The 17,785-nt window shown below is 45.8% G+C and overlaps 1 protein-coding gene across 6 annotated transcripts in view; it reads right to left on the bottom strand.

Moving 5' to 3' along the window:
• Positions 1–17,785, bottom strand: part of LCORL (ligand dependent nuclear receptor corepressor like) — a 107,186-nt gene that overhangs the window by 38,640 nt on the left and 50,761 nt on the right. For all 6 annotated transcript variants that reach the window (XM_083161421.1, XM_083161422.1, XM_083161466.1 and 3 more), the window contains exons 2-5: positions 14,925–14,990; positions 6,113–6,189; positions 5,879–6,008; positions 1,241–1,495 (exon numbers count right to left, since the gene is read on the bottom strand). In XM_083161421.1, the coding sequence (XP_083017547.1) occupies positions 1,241–1,495; positions 5,879–6,008; positions 6,113–6,189; positions 14,925–14,990 (528 nt within the window). The remainder of the gene's footprint in view (positions 1–1,240; positions 1,496–5,878; positions 6,009–6,112; positions 6,190–14,924; positions 14,991–17,785) is intronic.

The raw sequence follows: 17,785 nt of genomic DNA, 5'->3' as shown, positions 1-17,785 counted from the left end.
AAAAGAAAATAAAAAAGGGGGCCCATTCGACCAAATAAACTGTATTTGTATGTATACATGGAAGGAGCAGTGTTTGGAAACAAGATATATAGGGACCATAAGCCCGACCTTAGAATGCAAAAATACACCCCTCTCGATGTATCACCCAGAAGTTGGAGGATGTTTTCAGAAGATGGTGTACCAGGGAATTAAATTTATTAGGAGCATAATCTGCTCCAGTATTCTTGGTACTCAGTGAAAGCGCTTTTGTTTGTTTTGGATTTTTAAAACTGGCTCCACGAGAATAACTCAATACCTCCATGAAATGATACCCATTACAAATCTTAGATCAATTTAAACACGCTGCCTCGGTGTCATCATTGACTCCTCCCTCTTTCACCCCACACATTCGTGCTCTCTCACAGTCTTGCCACTTTCACCTCTGCAACATCTCGCGCATCAGACCATTGCTCTCCACTGACGCGACCAAAATTTTCATTCACTCTCGTCATCTCCCGCCTTGACTACATCCTTCTCTCTGGGATACCTCTCACCCGCCTCGCCCCTCTCCAATCCATTCTTAACACTGCTGCTAGTAGGCTCATCTTCCTCTCCCGCCGCTCCACCTCCGCCTCCCCCCTCGGTCTGTCTATCTCTTCACTGGCTTCCCATTCCTTTCCGGGTTCTCTTTAAACTCCTCACCACCACCTACAAGGTTCTCTCCTCCTCCACCGCTCCTTACCTCTCTTCACTGATCTATATCCACACTCCCTCCCGTCCTCTTCGCTCCGCCGCCGACTGACCTCTCACCCAATCACCTCCTCCCACTCCCGTGTCCCAGACTTCTCTCGCGCTGCCCCCCTGCACTGGAACAACCTCCCGTCACCCATCAGGCTTTCTGATTCCCTTACCTCCTTCAAAACGCTCCCTCAAAACCCACTTCTTCCGACTGGCCTATCCCTCCTCCTCCTCCTCCTATCCTACCCCTTCATCCGTTCCTACTTATCCTATTGTTTTTCGTTCGTCCACCCACCTCCTTCTAGTCTGTTAACTCTTATGAGTAGGGCCCTCCTTCCTCACGTACTCACCCTACCTCTGAACCTCACCAGTGCTCCTGCCCTGTTCTTCCCTTCCTCTACACCACCACCACCGATACTTTATATAAACAAAGAAGATAGGTTTTATACACCTGGAGCTGTGCATGTCCTGGGATGTGGGGTATAAACATTGTTTTTTTTTTTTTTTTACACACAAATCTTACCATCCTGAAATGTATTCTCTTGAATGCGGGTCACAGTGAGGTCTAGTGGACCATCCTGCTCTTCCAGAGGTAAACTTTCGGTTTGGTTCAGTTGGACACCGTTACAACCAAGAGGATAATCTTTCATTGTTCCATTAATTTCTGAGTACATTTTTCTACTTTTTGAAACATATTCAATAGCAAATTGACGTATCATTTTCTTCATTAATTCCTGAGCTACAAGTGGAATGTTGGGATCACAGTTCTGAGGAAGATCTAATCATAGAAAAAAATGAAAATGAATTAGAAACATAGAATTTGATTGTTCTACTGTATTTGCCTCTAACACCTCTGATGGGAGGCTATTCCACTTATCCACTACTCTTTCTGTGAAGTAATTCTTCCTCAAATTTCCCCTGAACCTTCCTACCTCTAGTTTCAGTGCATGTCCTCTTGTTCTGCTTCTCCTCTTCCTGAGAAGAATGTCTCCCACCTGTACCTTGTTAAAACCCTTGATATATTTGAAAGTTTCTATCATGTCCCCCTTTCCCTTCTCTGCTCTGAACTATACAAATTAAGATATTTTTAATCTTTTTGTGATGTTGGCCATGCACCATTTTAGTTGCCCTTCTTTGTACAGTCTCTTATGTATTTATAGCCTTCTGGAGATATGGCCTCCAGAATTGAACACAGTACTCTAGATGAGGTCTCTACCAATGACCTATACAGTGGCATTGTCACTTCTTTCTTTCTACTGCGGATACCTCTCCCTATGCAACCAAGCATCTGACTTGCCTTCTTTATTGCTTTGTTACATTGCCTACCTGCCTTTAAGTCCCCTGAAATGGTTACACCTAGATCCCTCTCTTCCTCAGTAGTTTCCATGCAATAATGCAGTTATTATATAAACAAAGATGTCTGATTTGGTGGTCATCATTTTTGTGTTGCATGAAGAATCGCCTGAACGTAATTTTCATAAACTTCTTATACAGAAAGAAGGTATATAGAATACTACTAGACACTTGCATATCTACAAATTCCTATTTGCATAATGGAACAGCAGAACCCCAACATTGTGCTAACATTTCAAATCATAATCAAAATGGATAAACATTTTTGTGGGGAAATCTACTAAAGGCAAAACTGTAAAACAAATGACATGGAACAAAAATGTTGCACAAAATGTCTCAAACAACATTTACCACTTGAAGACTGTTCCAGGGTACATGCCATTTACCAATAGTCAAAGTCTTAAATTTGATCAGGGCAGGACTGGCCCCCAGAGGAACCCTTCGGTGGCCCCCCTCTTCCCCTAGGTTCCAGACTGTGCACTATGGCGTCCTTTCTACAGTGCATTATCATCAGGAACATTACCTGTGCTTTTAGTATAAATATCAAGGAACCTAGACTTTTCTTTTTTCGGTACTTGTGTAGTTTCACGGCGCCAGAGTTTTTTATTAATCCATCCAGCCAAGGCCGGCGCCACCACTAGGCAGCATTAGGCATTTGCCTAGGGCGCCGGCCACTGTAGGGCGGTATTGAGCAGCAGAAAAAACAGCAGGAGCGGCAAAGTTCCCAAAGAGAGCAAGAAGAAAGAAGGAGCTGGGAGCAGGTGAGTGACTGAGCCGCCCCCTCACCCCTGGAGCCCGTCCCCCGTGCTGGTCATGGTCAGCAGCAGGGGTAAAGCCTGCAGCAACCCTCCCGGAGCCCATACGGAGCTGCATCTCTAAGCCCCCCCGCGGCATCTCTCGCCACCAACCCCACCCCTGTGGAGTGCAGCGGTGGCAGTTGCATCTCCCATCCCCACCTCCCATGTTAAGCAGGGGTGGTGGCGGGTGCATCATCCCCCGCCACCCGTGGAGTGTGTGAGCGCCGGGGCACCCCCCGCCTAGGGCGCTCCGGTGCCTTGCACCGGCCCTGCATCCAGCCTTGTTTACATTTTCTTAGAAAATTGGCAGCCTGCCAGAGTCCATCTGTGATTACTTGAACTGTGAAACTTGGCTGGTTTACAGACTCCTACACTGTACTAGGCTAGCGCGCGCTCACTCTGTGCTTAATCTGTGTAACTGTACTTAGCTACGTTATCGTTGAAATAGCGGGGCTTTTCTTGCGCTGCAGTAGCGTCACAGTCCCAAATATGTGGCTGTACTCGCAAACTGCGTCTAGTTGGCCGTAGTCAGAATTTGAGTCCCAGTCACAAACACACTTTCCACGCCAGCCGGAAGCGTGGCGAGCGCAGCAAGTAGGGTGGCCAATCCCGGGATCGGGATCAGCGGGATCCCGGGATTTGGCCCCAAAATTGCCTGGATTTGAATCCCGGGATTGGAGCTTCCAATCCCGGGATTAAACTAGTCTAATGCTGGGCAGCGTCTGAGCACTCGCTCAGACGCTGCCCAGCTACACCTGACTTCTGGCTGTGCAGTTCAGACGCGCAGCGTGGTCAGAGGTCATGCTGCGCGTCATGCTGTGCAGCCAACTGAACACGCCCCCCGCACCACCGCTCTGTAATACCTGTCCCAGAGCTCCAGTCTTCACGAAGATGTCGCTTTCTGCCACTGTGACCAGGAGTGACTGTGTGTGTCCGGGAGAGGTCAGGCGGCGAGCGAGTTGTTGTGACACCGGAGGTGGAGAGCTGCGGCCTGCACAGCGTGACCTATGTGTCACGCTGCACAGGCCGCAGCACTGAACACGCTCGCCGCCTGACTGTTCCCTGCTGCACAGTCCAGAGTGTCACTGTGACAAACCTAGGGTACCTCCGGCGTCACACCAGCAGCCTCCGTCCATTCTACTGCCACCCGCGCCGCTCAAAGTAGGACAATGTGGGAGAGACGGGGGTGGTTTTCTTATTAGGTATGCCAATCCCGGGATCCCGGGATTGAGCATTTTTCAATCCCGATTCCCGGGATTGAAAAAATGCCTCGGGATTGGCATCCCTAGCAGCAAGCACCGCAAGGGGACGCGGTACGCGTCCGACCTTTTCATACCCCCACTATCCACGTCGGCGTGGAGTTGATTTTATATAGTGTGGCGAGCGCAGCGAGCCTGAAGCGTGGCGAGACCCACAAGGGGACGTGGATTACTTCACATGTATTCTGTGTCCGCTCGCCACACTATAGAAAATCAACTCCGCGCTGACGTGGATAGTGGGGGTATGAAAAGGTTGGTCGGTCGCGTACCGCGTGCGCTCGCCACGCTTCGGGATGGCGTGGATAGTGTCGTAAACAAGGACAACAGCTGTTAAGTCGATAGGTGTCATTATTAACAGTTTGACACAACTGTTTGTGACAGGTGAAATAGACGCTATTTCTAACCCTATTTCTGAGTACTAATGTTACTGGGACGCAACCTCTTGTTGCGGCCAACGAGACGCTGTTAGCGGCTACAGACGCAGTTTGTGACTGAGAAGCTACTACAGCGCAAAAAAATAACGCTATTTCACTGACAAACTGGTAACGTAGCTTATTACAGTGAGCGCGTGCTACCTTAGTACAGTACATAACTCTGAAAAGCTGCCAAGTTTCATACTTTAACTACACACTGACTGAGCCCGCGCGCTAGTGTAGTAGTCTAGAAACCAGCCAAGTTTCACAGTTCAAGTAAATCACAGATGGACTCTGGCAGGCTGCCAATTTTCTAAGAAACTGTAAACACAGCTGTCTGGATTAATAAACAAACACTGACGCCGTGAATCTACACAAGTACCCTTTTTTCAAATGGGACTCAAACCATAAAGGAGAGAAAGAAACTATAATTATAAGGAATGGACTGACAATGATACATAGGCAATTTTAAGAGCGTTGAGCAATGAAATATCCTGGAAGCCAATCACAGGTATCATAATAAAACAAAGCTCCCAATAGGCTGCCAGTTATTAAACAGCAAGTATCAGCAGAAAATAGACAAGCCAGGAAAAAGAAAGTTGCAGAAGTGCTACATACTCGTATATATGTCTTTTAGTCTATCAGAAAGCTATTGCTATTTATTTAGTACCTAAATTCTATTTTAGGGATGAGGTAGATATTTTGACTTTTCAAAAACATGAATGGTCTCCAGGGAGGGTAAAGTACACAGGCTAGAGTTTAGATTGAGATGAAGGAGCTACTTATTTACTCATGTCTAGAGGGGGGTATTCAATAGTTCTATCATGCCCGATCTCCCATCTAAAATGACGGGAGATTGTAGGGTGATATTCAATTGATCTATATAGCGTTCATTGTGGTCAGGTTTAGCCACGCATTTGCACATTTCAGCTAACCAGCCCTGGGGATAGCGAGCTGAAATGCTGGTGAAAAACAATTAGATACAGCCGTTAATCTTGTCCTGTAACAGAGGTTAGGATGATCATAGTTCTACCTTTGCTACCTGCAGATAGCCTCTGAGCATACCCTTCCTTTAATCATAAACCATCATATTAGAAGTGGAACTTTTAAAACTGAAATAATTGTTGAAATTCCCAAGGATGAAGAATTAGAAAAGTCAACATATGGGCATCCGAAACGAGAAAAAAAGCATTACTTACATAGCAGGACAGAATCTTCACCACCAGAATACAGTAAGTGTAAACGTCCTATAATTACTAATGAAGTACCATGAAAACCCAAATTGACCCCATATTGAAGTTTACGTGCATTTTAGTATAACCCTATTTACAAAACATACCTTTCTTTAGAAAGAGTGCATTTAAGTAGTTTTCAGCTTGGCATTCAATTTTCTCTGTGTTGAACTGGCCCTGAGATATCAGCTCGATTGTAGGGGTGGACTGTGTTGAACCACCTGACTGTGAGCAATCCTTATAAGGGAACACAAACACCAGGATTCCTTATTCCATCATAAATCAGATTTTAAGGATCAACTATTCTTAATGCTTATAAATGGTTTAGTAGAGATACTTACACCTGTATCCTTGCGAAGGCTACATAATGAACATTTATCATCCACACACCAATCAACCAGTTCTTCAGGTTCACAATCTACAATTAAAAATAAATAAAAATATGTATTTGAAACACCTGGGGTTGAGAAAAAAAACAAAAAAAACAAGAAAACATTTACAGTAGAACTCAGAAAGGAGCATAAGTACATTAACCAGAAAATTGAGCTATGAAATTGTGTTCATAGAACCAGAGATGACAAGTGCTACTGATGCCCCCCCCTTTGAGTGTCAACCTTGCTGAGAGAGATGCGCAAAATATCTGCTAAAAATGCCAGTCTCGCTCAAAGCAACTTTTTTTTTTCTTGGGTGCAATATTTAACTAAACTTCCATTAATTGAATTCAGATCATTTGCCGCCGATAACTAAAGAGATTCATATTCCTCGACTACGGCTCTGGCATTTTTAGTGAATATTTTGCACCTCTCACAGCAACGTTGGCACAGTGTTAATAGGTGGCTAGAGATGCACAGTGTCAGCGATACCACTAAGGTAGGCTGTGGCATTTAAGCAATGCTTAACTGGTATAAAGGGACCCAATATATGCCAACATTGCCCACATCATTAATCTGCCACGGTCACCAAACGCAGCATCCTGAACCATTGAAAAAAAGAATACCACTTATGGGCGGTATTCGATTACCCCAGTTAACTTTTCTGGCCTACAAATTGGATTTTTGGATAAATTCCTGGACCCATGTGTTATTGCAGCTCTAAAAAAGGGCAGCTTATCAGGGATTACGCTTTATCCCTGATCAGTGCCAGCATCTGTGGATCAGCACATCAAATTGGGGCTAATTATAATATCACCCTGGCAAACCTATTAGCATCTGTAAATTACTGCTGCTAATAGGATATGGCCCTCTGTCACAGCAAAAATAAAGATTCGTCAGATGAGGTAATGATTCCACAAACTTCAACCGTCCAGTTCTGGGGAGCCTCTTTCTAGTGCAATTTAGTTTCGGACAGGAGTTTAACCTAGCATTGTTTTAAACTACTGAAGACCTTTGATTGCAAGGATCAATGTGCTTTGTATTTCAAGATGTCATTATGCATAATACTTCTAATACTTATGGTTGTTTGGTTTACGGTTGACTTATCTTGAACCAGCCTGGCCATGTTCCTCTGCACACTCAATAACCAGGTATTTCCATTTACAAAACTGCAGTTCGCTAGATTCTTTTAGGTTTTGAGCATTGTTTGTATATAGTAGAGACAGATGAGCAAGAAATTCACAGGAGATCAGCAGTTTTTGAGATGGTCTTTCAGGTATTAATCATTCCACAATCAAAATCTATTAAATAAAATGTTCTCTGCATTTTGATGCTTGGTCTTAAAAACCACTGGGCCCCTTCACCATGCTTACATGTGCTAAATTATGACCGATTGGCTGATTAGATACTGTAGGTTCATTCAATGCCAAATCATCACAGTGCAGAAAATGAAGTGTCCACCGCCTCTCCATCTCAGATTTTTATGAAAAAAAAAAAAAAGGATGCCAAACAACTATTTCTGACAAATATCTTGACTGTCTGTCAATTAGTTTATTAAATATTTATTTTTAAATTTATTAACATTTTTTTCTATTCACCACTTCTTTAGCCAGTTTATTTGAAGCATCATGCGTGTTTATTAAGGAATCGCCATAAAATATGGACCAATGTGGTAACTTTTCCTCCTGAATCCAAACCAAATTCCTTTATCTGCCTTAGTGGTCGACTGTTTAAACCATTTGACAAATCAAAGTTGGATATTATTAACGAATACTGGTGATAGATTGAACTGACTTCAGCCTTTTGATTTTATTAAAATCTGCTACTTTATACAAACTCTTTTGCATCAAAATTTTGAATCTAAGTTGAAACACTACTCATGGAGGAGCATTTTAGCCGTGCTATGCATGTTTTGACAAATAAAGCACAAAGGGAAAAAATGAAAGGTGTAAGTGGACATATCTGTGCTTCTTGTGGACACTAAGGGGGGTATTCAATCTTTGTCGTGCACCCGCAGCCATCTCCCGAAGTTGGAGATGGCTGCGGGGCCCTATTCAATGCTGTATTCCCCGACAGCATTGAACAGGGGTTCTGCTGAGAAAAGCCGGAAATAGGCGAGCTCCGGCTATTTTCGTCATCAACTCGTGGCCACGCCCCCTTCTCGCCGCACGGGACATTGAATCCCGACTGCCGAGCTCCAGGCTTTAAGGACCAGCCGGCCGGCCTCCTTTTCTAAATCTTATCTTACCCTCAAGTGGAGCTTGGCTTATTTTACATCAACCCATAAACAGGTTTGAGGAATTCAATTGAGGGAGCACTTCCTCCCCCTATACCTGCATACTATTGAAAACCAGTTACCGGTAGGTATTAAAATCCTATTTTTACCATCGTCCTAGGGGATACTGGGAACGTCTTAAGACCTTGGGGAAGTCCTAAAGCTTCCAGAAGGGGCGGGAACGTGCGGAGACTGCTGCAGCACCACCAGCGCAAACTGGGTATCCTCTTTGGCCAGGGCGTCAAACTTGTAAAATGTTACAAAAGGTATGCTGACCCGACCAAGTTGCAGTTCTGCAGAGCTGTAAGGCTCAAACACCCCAAGCAGCCGCCCAGGATGCACCCACTGACCTAGTGGAATGAGTCTTTAACCCTGAAGGTTTAGGCAACCCCGCCACTACATAAGCTTGTTGAACCGTTGCACGAATCCAACGTGCAATGGACTGTTTTGAGGCCGGACGTCCCTTCTGTGCGTGATATAGCACAAAGAGGCAGTCTGTCTTGCAAACTTTCGTTGATCTCTGGACGTATACACGCAGAGCCCGAACCACGTCCAGGGACTCCGGAATATCTGGAGAATTGGAACCGGAAGGGACCACAAGAGGTTGGTTCAGATGAAATGAAGAAATCACCTTAGGGAGGAACTGCGGGTTTGTTCCCAACTCTGCTCTGGTGCAAAATCAAGAAGGGGCTCTTACAAGACAGAGCCCCCAACTCAGAGACTCTATGAGCCGAGGCCAAATCCAAAAATACCATAGTTTTCCAGGTGAGGTACTTCATATGTCCACCAATGCTAATGGTTCAAACCAGGACAAGTTGGAGGAAGGCCAAAACCACATCCAAACTCCACGGTGCTGTAGGCGGCACAAAGGGAGGCTGAATATGAAGGAATCCTTGGAGGAAAGTCTGTACCTCCGGTAAGACAGCCAATTACTCGCTTGAGCACCTTCGCCAGCAATGGAAGAGGTGGGAACAGATACACTAGGTCGAAAGACCACGCTGTCATCAGGGCATTCACGTCTTCCGCCTGAGAATCTCTGGTTCTTGAGCAGTACCTGGCGACCTTGTTGTTGAACTTGGACGCCATAAGGTCGATTTGCGGCCAACTTAATCGATCCACAATGTCTGCAAACACTTGAGGGTTGAGACTCCACTCCCACGGGTGAAGGTCGCGGCGACTGAGAAAATCCGCCTCCTAGTTGTCCACCCCCGGGATGAAGATGGCTGAGATTGCAGTCATATGCAGTTCTGCCCAGGACAGAATCTTGGTGACCTCCCGCATGCAAGACCTGCTCTTTGTTCCCCCTTGGCGATTGACGTACGCCACCATTGTGGCATTGTCTGATTCTATCTGCACCACCCGATTCTGGAGGAGTAACTGAGCCTGTAGGATCGCATAATACACTGCCCTCCATTCCAGGACACGGATATGCAGTTTTGACTCCCACAAGGTCCATCGGCCCTGAAAGGTCCTTACTTGCGTCACCGCTACCCATCCTAAAAGACTGGCATCTGTCGTTAGGAGAATCCAATCCAGGATCCCGAACCGCCGACCTGCCAACAGGTTTGGGGCATGTAGCTACCACAGGAGCGATTGTTGAGCTTGATGCATCAGGATTATCCTCTTGTGCATCAGAAAGTGTCACCTTGACCATTTGCTCATCAAGTCCTGCTGGAATGGTCTGGAATGAAACCTCCTGAATGGGATTGCCTCGAAGGTAGCCACCATTTTCCCCAGAAGCTGGATACATTGGTGAACAGATACCTGAGTCTTGACCAGAATCTCCAAGACCAGGTCCTGAATGGCCATAATTTTGCCTTCGGGATGGAACACCCTTAGATTCTTGGTGTCCAAAATTATTCCCCAAAAAAGAAGCCGACGTGTCGGCGTCAAGGATGATTTTGGGATGTTGAGAATCCATCCACGATTGGACAGAACTTGTCTGGTTATGTCCTGTATCAGGACCTGTTCCGATCTTGCTTTGATTAGCAGGTCGTCCAGGTAAGGGATGATGATTATCACTTTCCTTCTGAGCAGGAGCATCATTTCCACCATTACCTTGGTAAATATGCGTGGCGTAGTCGACAGGCTGAATGGCAGAGCTCTGAATTGAAAGTGCTCATCTCTCAGAGCAAATCTCAGAAATGCCTGATGTGGCCCCCATATAGGGATGTGGAGGTAGGCGTCCTTTACGTCCAACGACGCTAGGAATTCTCCCTCCTCTAGACTTGCCATTACTGCCCTTAAGGACTCCATTCTGAACTTGCATACCTTTAACTAAGGGTTCAGAGTCTTTAGGTTCACTATGGGCCGCACCGAACCGTCCAGTTTCGGTACTACGAACAGGTTGGAGTAATAACCCCTGCCCGGCCACTGGGACGGTAACCGACCACCCACCTCGAGAAGCTCTCGTGTGGGGGACCCAGAGTCACGTGGAGGGCTTTGAAGTGGCTGTACCAGAGGTACGGTCCTGTATATGGTCCCGACAGTCGGGATCCCGACTGGCCGGACTCAGACAACATGGCGAGCCCAACAAAGCCCCTTGCGGGCACGGTGGCTTGCTATGCTCGCCACCTATTCTATTCTCCCTCTATGGGGGTCCTGGACCCCCACGAGGGAGAATAGCCAATGGGCATCGGGACCCAAAGTGTCGGGGTTTTGACTGTCGGGATCCCGATGTCAGGGTAATGACTGTCGGGATCCCGACTGTCGGGAAACTGTCCGGCACCCGTCTTGTGACACTAGGGCTGGAGCATTTCTGACCTTTCCCCGGCTGCCTCTTGCAGCAGAGGAAGCTCCTCTTGCCCTCTGCTTAGGCCATGAAGGCCGAAAGGACTGATATGACGGCCCAGAGAAAGGGCGTCTGCTTGGTGTGGATGAAGTCAGAAGAAATGTTGATTTCCCCGCTTTAGAGATGAGATCATCTAACTCCCTGCCAAACAGTTTTTCCACTTTAAAAGGGAAGGTTTTCCACACTACGCTTGGAGTCAGCGTCTGCTACCCACTGGCGTAACCACAGGGCCCTGCGACCCGACACCGCCATGGCTGAGGTGCAGGCATTAATGGTCCCTAGTTCTTTTTGAGCCTCACAAAGCACTTTCGCAGTGTCTTGGATATGGCGCAGTCTCTCCGCCACTTGTGTCACTGACATATCTTGTATTGAGGGTTTAGGTGGTATAGGTGCGCACTATTTTACAATAGCTCATAGGCAGCCCTCTGCTGGCCAGAAAGGAGGAGCAACACCCACTCCTTTAGAGTTTCTATGAACAAAGAAAGTCAGCAGAGATGGCGCACAGAACCAGTGGATGATAGGTTTAAACAAATCTGGACCCTTCTGCAGGATTCGGTTAACCAGATAACTTTTATTCACACAATACATGGATGCAAATACATTAATGAAAATACATACTTAACACATCAAAGTGCAAAAAATTAAGAGGTACAATATCCTGTAAACACTATAGACAGGGGTAACCCAATGTTTATCTCACCAAGCGAGGTGGGTGCGGTGGGCTAGGTGCTTAAAGATGGTAAAGTCCGGGGAAGCAATGAGGCGCACCACCGCACAAGCTTGAATAAACGTGGCACAGTTGGTATCAAATTCTCCCATCAGCGTGATGGCATCCTCATAACATGTTTCAGATTACAAATCCTTCTTCAGATGTGGATGCCATCACTCTGAAGGTTAGGGCTTAAATACCCTATCCAATTTGATGAAATCCACTGCACATGGGGACGCCGGTGGGCGGAAGTGACATCATATGGTAACACAGAATGAAGTCTCTGAAATCAAGACAAGCGGAAGTGACATATCTGCCAACGTGCCCTCTTTGATTTGAGAAGCCTAAGTATGAATGGACTTTACCATCCAGCAGCTGGCGAGGACTGGCCTCTGAGATGCACCACTTGTCATATATATGGCTTTCAGGGTGGTATCCAGCTTTTTATCTGAATTATCCTTCAGAGTGGCAGACCCTGGGAAAGGAAGTACCACCTTTTTGGACAACCTGGATACCGAAGCGGCAACCACCGGAGGCTCCTCCCACATTTTCCTACTGACCGGGTCAAAGGGAAATGCGGACTTGAACCTTTTGGACAGCTGAAAGCGCTTTTCCGGTTGTTTCCAGGCTTCCTTAAATATGTCCTCCAAGTTAGCCTGCTCAGGGAAAACAATATTTTGTTTCCTTTGAGAGACAAAATATGGGTCCCCTTCCTCTGGCCATAGGAAGATCCAACACCTCTCTAAAAGCAATAATGAGAGGTTAAGGGCCATGGAGGGAAGACAGAGTTCTGTAAGGGCTCCTCATCATCACCGTTGTCCTGTGAATCTGCATCAGAATTAGGCAAAATGGCGGCCGAGGCGCGCTTGCGTGATTGACCTGGAGTGGGGGTGATATTATCCACCTTTGCCGACAGGACTGATAAATCCTGCTGCACCTACTTAGTCTGCACAGTATTTGCAGCTAGCTGTGAGGACACATTTTGCAGCATAGGTTTTAATACCAGTAGCCCACTCAGGCTCCTGGGAGTCTGATTGCGGTGACACCCCACTAAGCTGTGGAGACATGCATTGTTCTCAAGTAATTTGTGAAGTGGATCCAGGTACAAACTTTGTGCTTCATGTTATCTTTGTCACCATGCTCGAGACTGTAACCTTCCCACAACACACAGAATAAATCCATGTGAGGTGTCTAGAAACTATGTGCAAGCTTCTAACACTGATGTGTGTAGCTTTAACAAGCCTGTGGGGGAGTACTCAGATACTGAGGGGACCAGCACACCCTTAACCTGAACTCCCAGAATGAGGAGTTGGTTTAGGAGCATAAATACCTCAAGTAATATGTATACATATATTGAGTGCACAGTGTAACACACAATTTAAGCACTGAAACACTTGCTTATCTGCTGCAGATGTCCCTCTTCAATGCCTCACCGCTGAGGAGTGACTGCCGGTCAGTAATGGCGCTGCAGGGAGAAGCAGGAAGCAGTGTTGGCGCCCACAGAGCTCTCTGGTCCTGCTCTGAGCAAGCCCCGCCCCCTGTAATGGCGCTGGGCTTATACTAATGTTTATACTGGCGCTGGCTGTATTACACAGCGCTTTTATGGGGAACTGCCCTGGTGTCTGTGACGGTCCATGTGCAGGGACACAGTGACCGCCGCCATCTTGCCGCACAATAAACCGGGGTACCCCACTGAGGGGAGCCCGGTTTGTACTCACCACTGACATCTTCGTACTGAGACAGGAGTGTGCGGCATGCTGGGGTTGTAATGCTGCAGCGCAATGCCCGCGATGACATCACCCTCTCAGGACAGTGGTCCTGCAGCAAGGACAGCTCGTTACCTTAAAAGGCCTGCAACTTAACCCTTCTCCTGACTTCCCACAAAGCAGGAGTGCTGTGAAGTCCAACACAGCAAACCCAAAATAATAAAATAAAGTCAACTGAAGACAAAAGGGGGGTATTCAATGTGGGATCACGGCTGTCGATCCCTGCCGACAGCCGTGATCCAGGCCCGTTTGCGGTCAGATCGACCGCAGAACGACAGGCGGGATTCAATGTCCCGCCTGCCACTCAGCGCAAAGGGGGCGTGGCCGCGAAAACGGCCGTGGATTGTCGATCTGCGGCCCAGATAACGACAATCCACGGCCGGTATCGGCAGAACGGGCCCGACAGCTTCTGAAGTTCTGCCGTGATCCCTCATCAATGCTGTCGTTAATGACAGCATTGAATAGGGAGCTGCCGCTATTTCCCACGTCGGAAATAGCGGCAGCAGATCGAATACCCCCCAAACTCTCTGGAGCTCCAGCAGTGTGCATCTTCTCCTGAGGGCACATTTTTCTAAACTGGGTCATGGAAGGGGAATCAGAGCGGAGGAGCCAGTACACCCAGTTCAAAGCCATATATGTGCCTGTCTCCTGCGGATACCCTGTAATGCCAAAGGTCTTAAGACGATCCCAGCTAGTGAAAGGCTTTCTTAAATTAGCTGCAGTTAATTACCATGGGCTACATGTACAGGAGCATCAAACACTGGTAGAAATATTAAATGTATTTTTCATGCAGCAAATTCAGAAATGTATAATTAACACCAGCAAAAAATTACAAATACTGTAGTTTAAAAACAACAACACACAAACTGCTAAATCTATTCCAAAGTAGGACTATAAACATTGTGTTCAATCTAGCACCCTGCAAAACCCGTGCAGTTCCTCTTTTCTGCCTGGGGTGCCATGGTGTGCTGTGGTTATAGCACATTCTGGTCTCTATCTCAAAACAGACCAGACTGTGCTAGAAACACCAAAGCAGATAGCGGCACCCCAGGCAGTAAAGAGGAAATGCATAGGTACCTTGACTACATGTTAAAATAAACCTTTCTGGATACAAATTAATGAATTCTATATTATAAATGTATACTCATTACAGCTTTTAATGTACAGTATACTACAATACATTTTTTTTGTCTACTTTAGAACATTAAAAAAAGAGCAAAGTAAAATGAATAATAAAATACCATCAAACAAACTGAGGTCTCTACGTAATCCTGGTCCATAAAGCCCTTCTAGAATGCTCTCGAAACCTGAAAGAAGAAAAAGATACAAATCATTTATCAACCAGATAAATATAATGAAGGTCAAAGTGAACTGCAAAATAAGCAAGTTCTTTCTGATTAACTAACGAGTCCAAGAAATTAGGTGCGTTTTGCTCAAGTTTACCAAAAGCATTTTAATTGTACCCAACATATAACCTGCTATATAAATCAACTGCTCTTTGCATGCTACAGTATGTTATTATTGTCATCCTTGCTGGCGGGTCGCCAGAACGTACGCGCTGGCGACCCGCCAGCGAGGAGACTGAGACGCGCGTGCGTCGCACGCGCGTCTCAGTCTCCGCCTCAGGGAGATGGACAGGGTTAGGGGGGGTTAGGGGGGGTGCGGGCAGGCGGCGGGGACCCCGGGTTACCGCCGGCAAGCCGGCGGGGACCCGGGGAACAGATGGAAGCGCCGTTGGAAGGGGAGGCGCGCGCCTCTCGTGCGCGCGCGTCCCCTTCTCACCATCGCCATGGCGCTGGCGGCTGGCGACGCCAGCGCCATCCCCTGCAAAGATGGGACCTGACCCATCTGTATTTTTAAGTTCTTCACTGCCGGCTGGAAACCATGTTGAATGGTTCACATTAAATTCCTTGAGTCAGAGAAAGTAGTGGAGAAATTATATCTACAGCTAACATAAAAATAATTGCAACCGCTGAGAGGGTCTTCCACTCATCAGGCAAAGTGACTGCGTGGGGTGGTCAAATGCCTTTTTAATGACAAACAAAACGCAGATATAAAAACTGCAAAAAGTCTCAATTCTACATAGCACTGAATGTATCTTCTAATACAGTACATGTTGAACTGATCATCTTGTCCTTGAATTTTACTTACACTGGTGTGTAACTCATTATGTGCTATAAAGATTAGCAGTATCCAAGTAATAAACAACAGCTGGTACACATACATGAATAATGGTACTCAGAATCTAGAAATACTTTAGCCAACAGTGTCCAAAAATCATTTTAAAATGGACCATAATTCCATTTCAACCACCTGCAACTCAGTCTATGCCAGTGGTTCCCAAACTTTTTTGAATCACAGCACCCTAGAGCATTAAAATGTTTTCAAGGCCCCCCTAGGTCAAATGTTTCTTATTGAGAAATTCAGAAAAAATAATCTAAAATTATGTACATTGTATTTATGTCACAGTTATGTGGTGAGGGGCAGGATTTGCTCCGGTTTGTCCACATATGTTATAATGGGCAGCCACAAGCACTGCTTTTGCCTGGTACATTGCACATAACGAATATGAATTAATCCTGGTCCACCAACCCAAGGCACCCCTGCAAGTGTCCTGAGGCACCCCAGGGAGCCTAGGCACAGTGTTTGGGAACCACTGGTCTTTGCAGATACTCCAGATTACAGCGGTTACATTTTTGAGTTTGACCTCGTATTAAGGATTGTGAGAAAATTGTATTACCAGGAGTTTCCCAACAATACAAAGACTACATTTGTGGCAAATAGTTGTTAGAAGCAACAATTTGTACTTTGTATGAAATATATGCATTCTGCGTGAGTTACAAGTTCTAATGGCAAAGGAATTTTAGGCAAAGGAAAGCTTTTTGTAGTTCTAAAAAGTGTTAAAAATGTAAGGGTATATCCTATTAGCACTAATAGGTTCAGCTGGGGCTATCCTATTAGCTGCGGTGCCAGCATCCATTCCACCGTTAACGGTGCTGTAGGGAATTATGCTTGTGTGCCGAAAGCATAATCCCCAATAAGCAGCCGCTGGGACCCCCAATAAAACATCAGGGCGGGGACTTATCTGCAGTCATGTGTTCTTGCCGGATCGGCGGGTCCCTTTTAGGACGATAATTGGATACTGCAATAATGACCATGGGTCATTAATCATGATATCGGGTCGTTCTAAACAGCAGCAGAGTCTTCTGGGATAATAGGCAATCCCCCTAAATTGGGTTGAAAGGTTTATGTACTGCCAAAAGCAAGCCAATTCTTTTAAATGCATAAAATAATGTCATACAGTAACGGTGTGATGCATACATGTTCAAAACCGCATGAGCTAGATGCAGACATATATCTGTACATATTATTCAAGCAAATGCTGGCGTTTGCTGTGAAAATGTTCTAGAGTGCTAAAATGACAAAAGTGGTTCCCAACCCTGGTCCTCAAGTACCCCAAAAAGTGCACGGTTTCCAGGTCTCCACACAGAATCAAGGGGTATGGGACATTAGGTTGACCCAAAAAAGGTTCGACAAGTATTTTTTTTTTTTTTTAGGTGTCTAGATCTAGACGTCTAGTTCTGGACACTGTCTAAGTAATTGTCAGCCCCTCGCATCACTCAGCACACTATTCTATTCTCCCTCTATGCCCTAGTGGATGGTAGGGCATGAACTACTGCCAGTGCAACCCCCCCCCCCCCCCCCGCACACACACACACACACACACACACACACACACAAATAAAAGGGTGGGTTTGGCTTCCAAATCAGTGCATGAAATACCCAGAGATTAATGATAGAAACCCTGAACTGTGAGCAATGTGTGGTGGGTTTACACATGTAAAGTGTGTTTAAACACTTAAATAAAAAGAGAAAACTGCATCTGCTTCATTAGAATTTATAATTTCTTCATTTATTTAAATAAAATGTTTTGATTACATTAATGAAGGCTGAAATTTCATGAATTTTACAATCTAAAGAACTATAAAACTATGTAAATTGAAGTGAATACAAAAATAAGCATATTGACAAAGAAAAATTTATGACCAAAAGAAAAAATATATAGCTCTGATTAGATGCACTGCTCCATTAAACCTGTAAG

Source organism: Crinia signifera, chromosome 1, assembly GCF_055691185.1.
Source record: "Crinia signifera chromosome 1, ASM5569118v1, whole genome shotgun sequence".
In the NCBI taxonomy this organism is placed as follows: domain Eukaryota; kingdom Metazoa; phylum Chordata; class Amphibia; order Anura; family Myobatrachidae; genus Crinia; species Crinia signifera.
The sequence above is the reverse complement of the archived record's forward strand: the minus strand, read 5'-3'. Positions and strand labels throughout refer to the sequence as shown.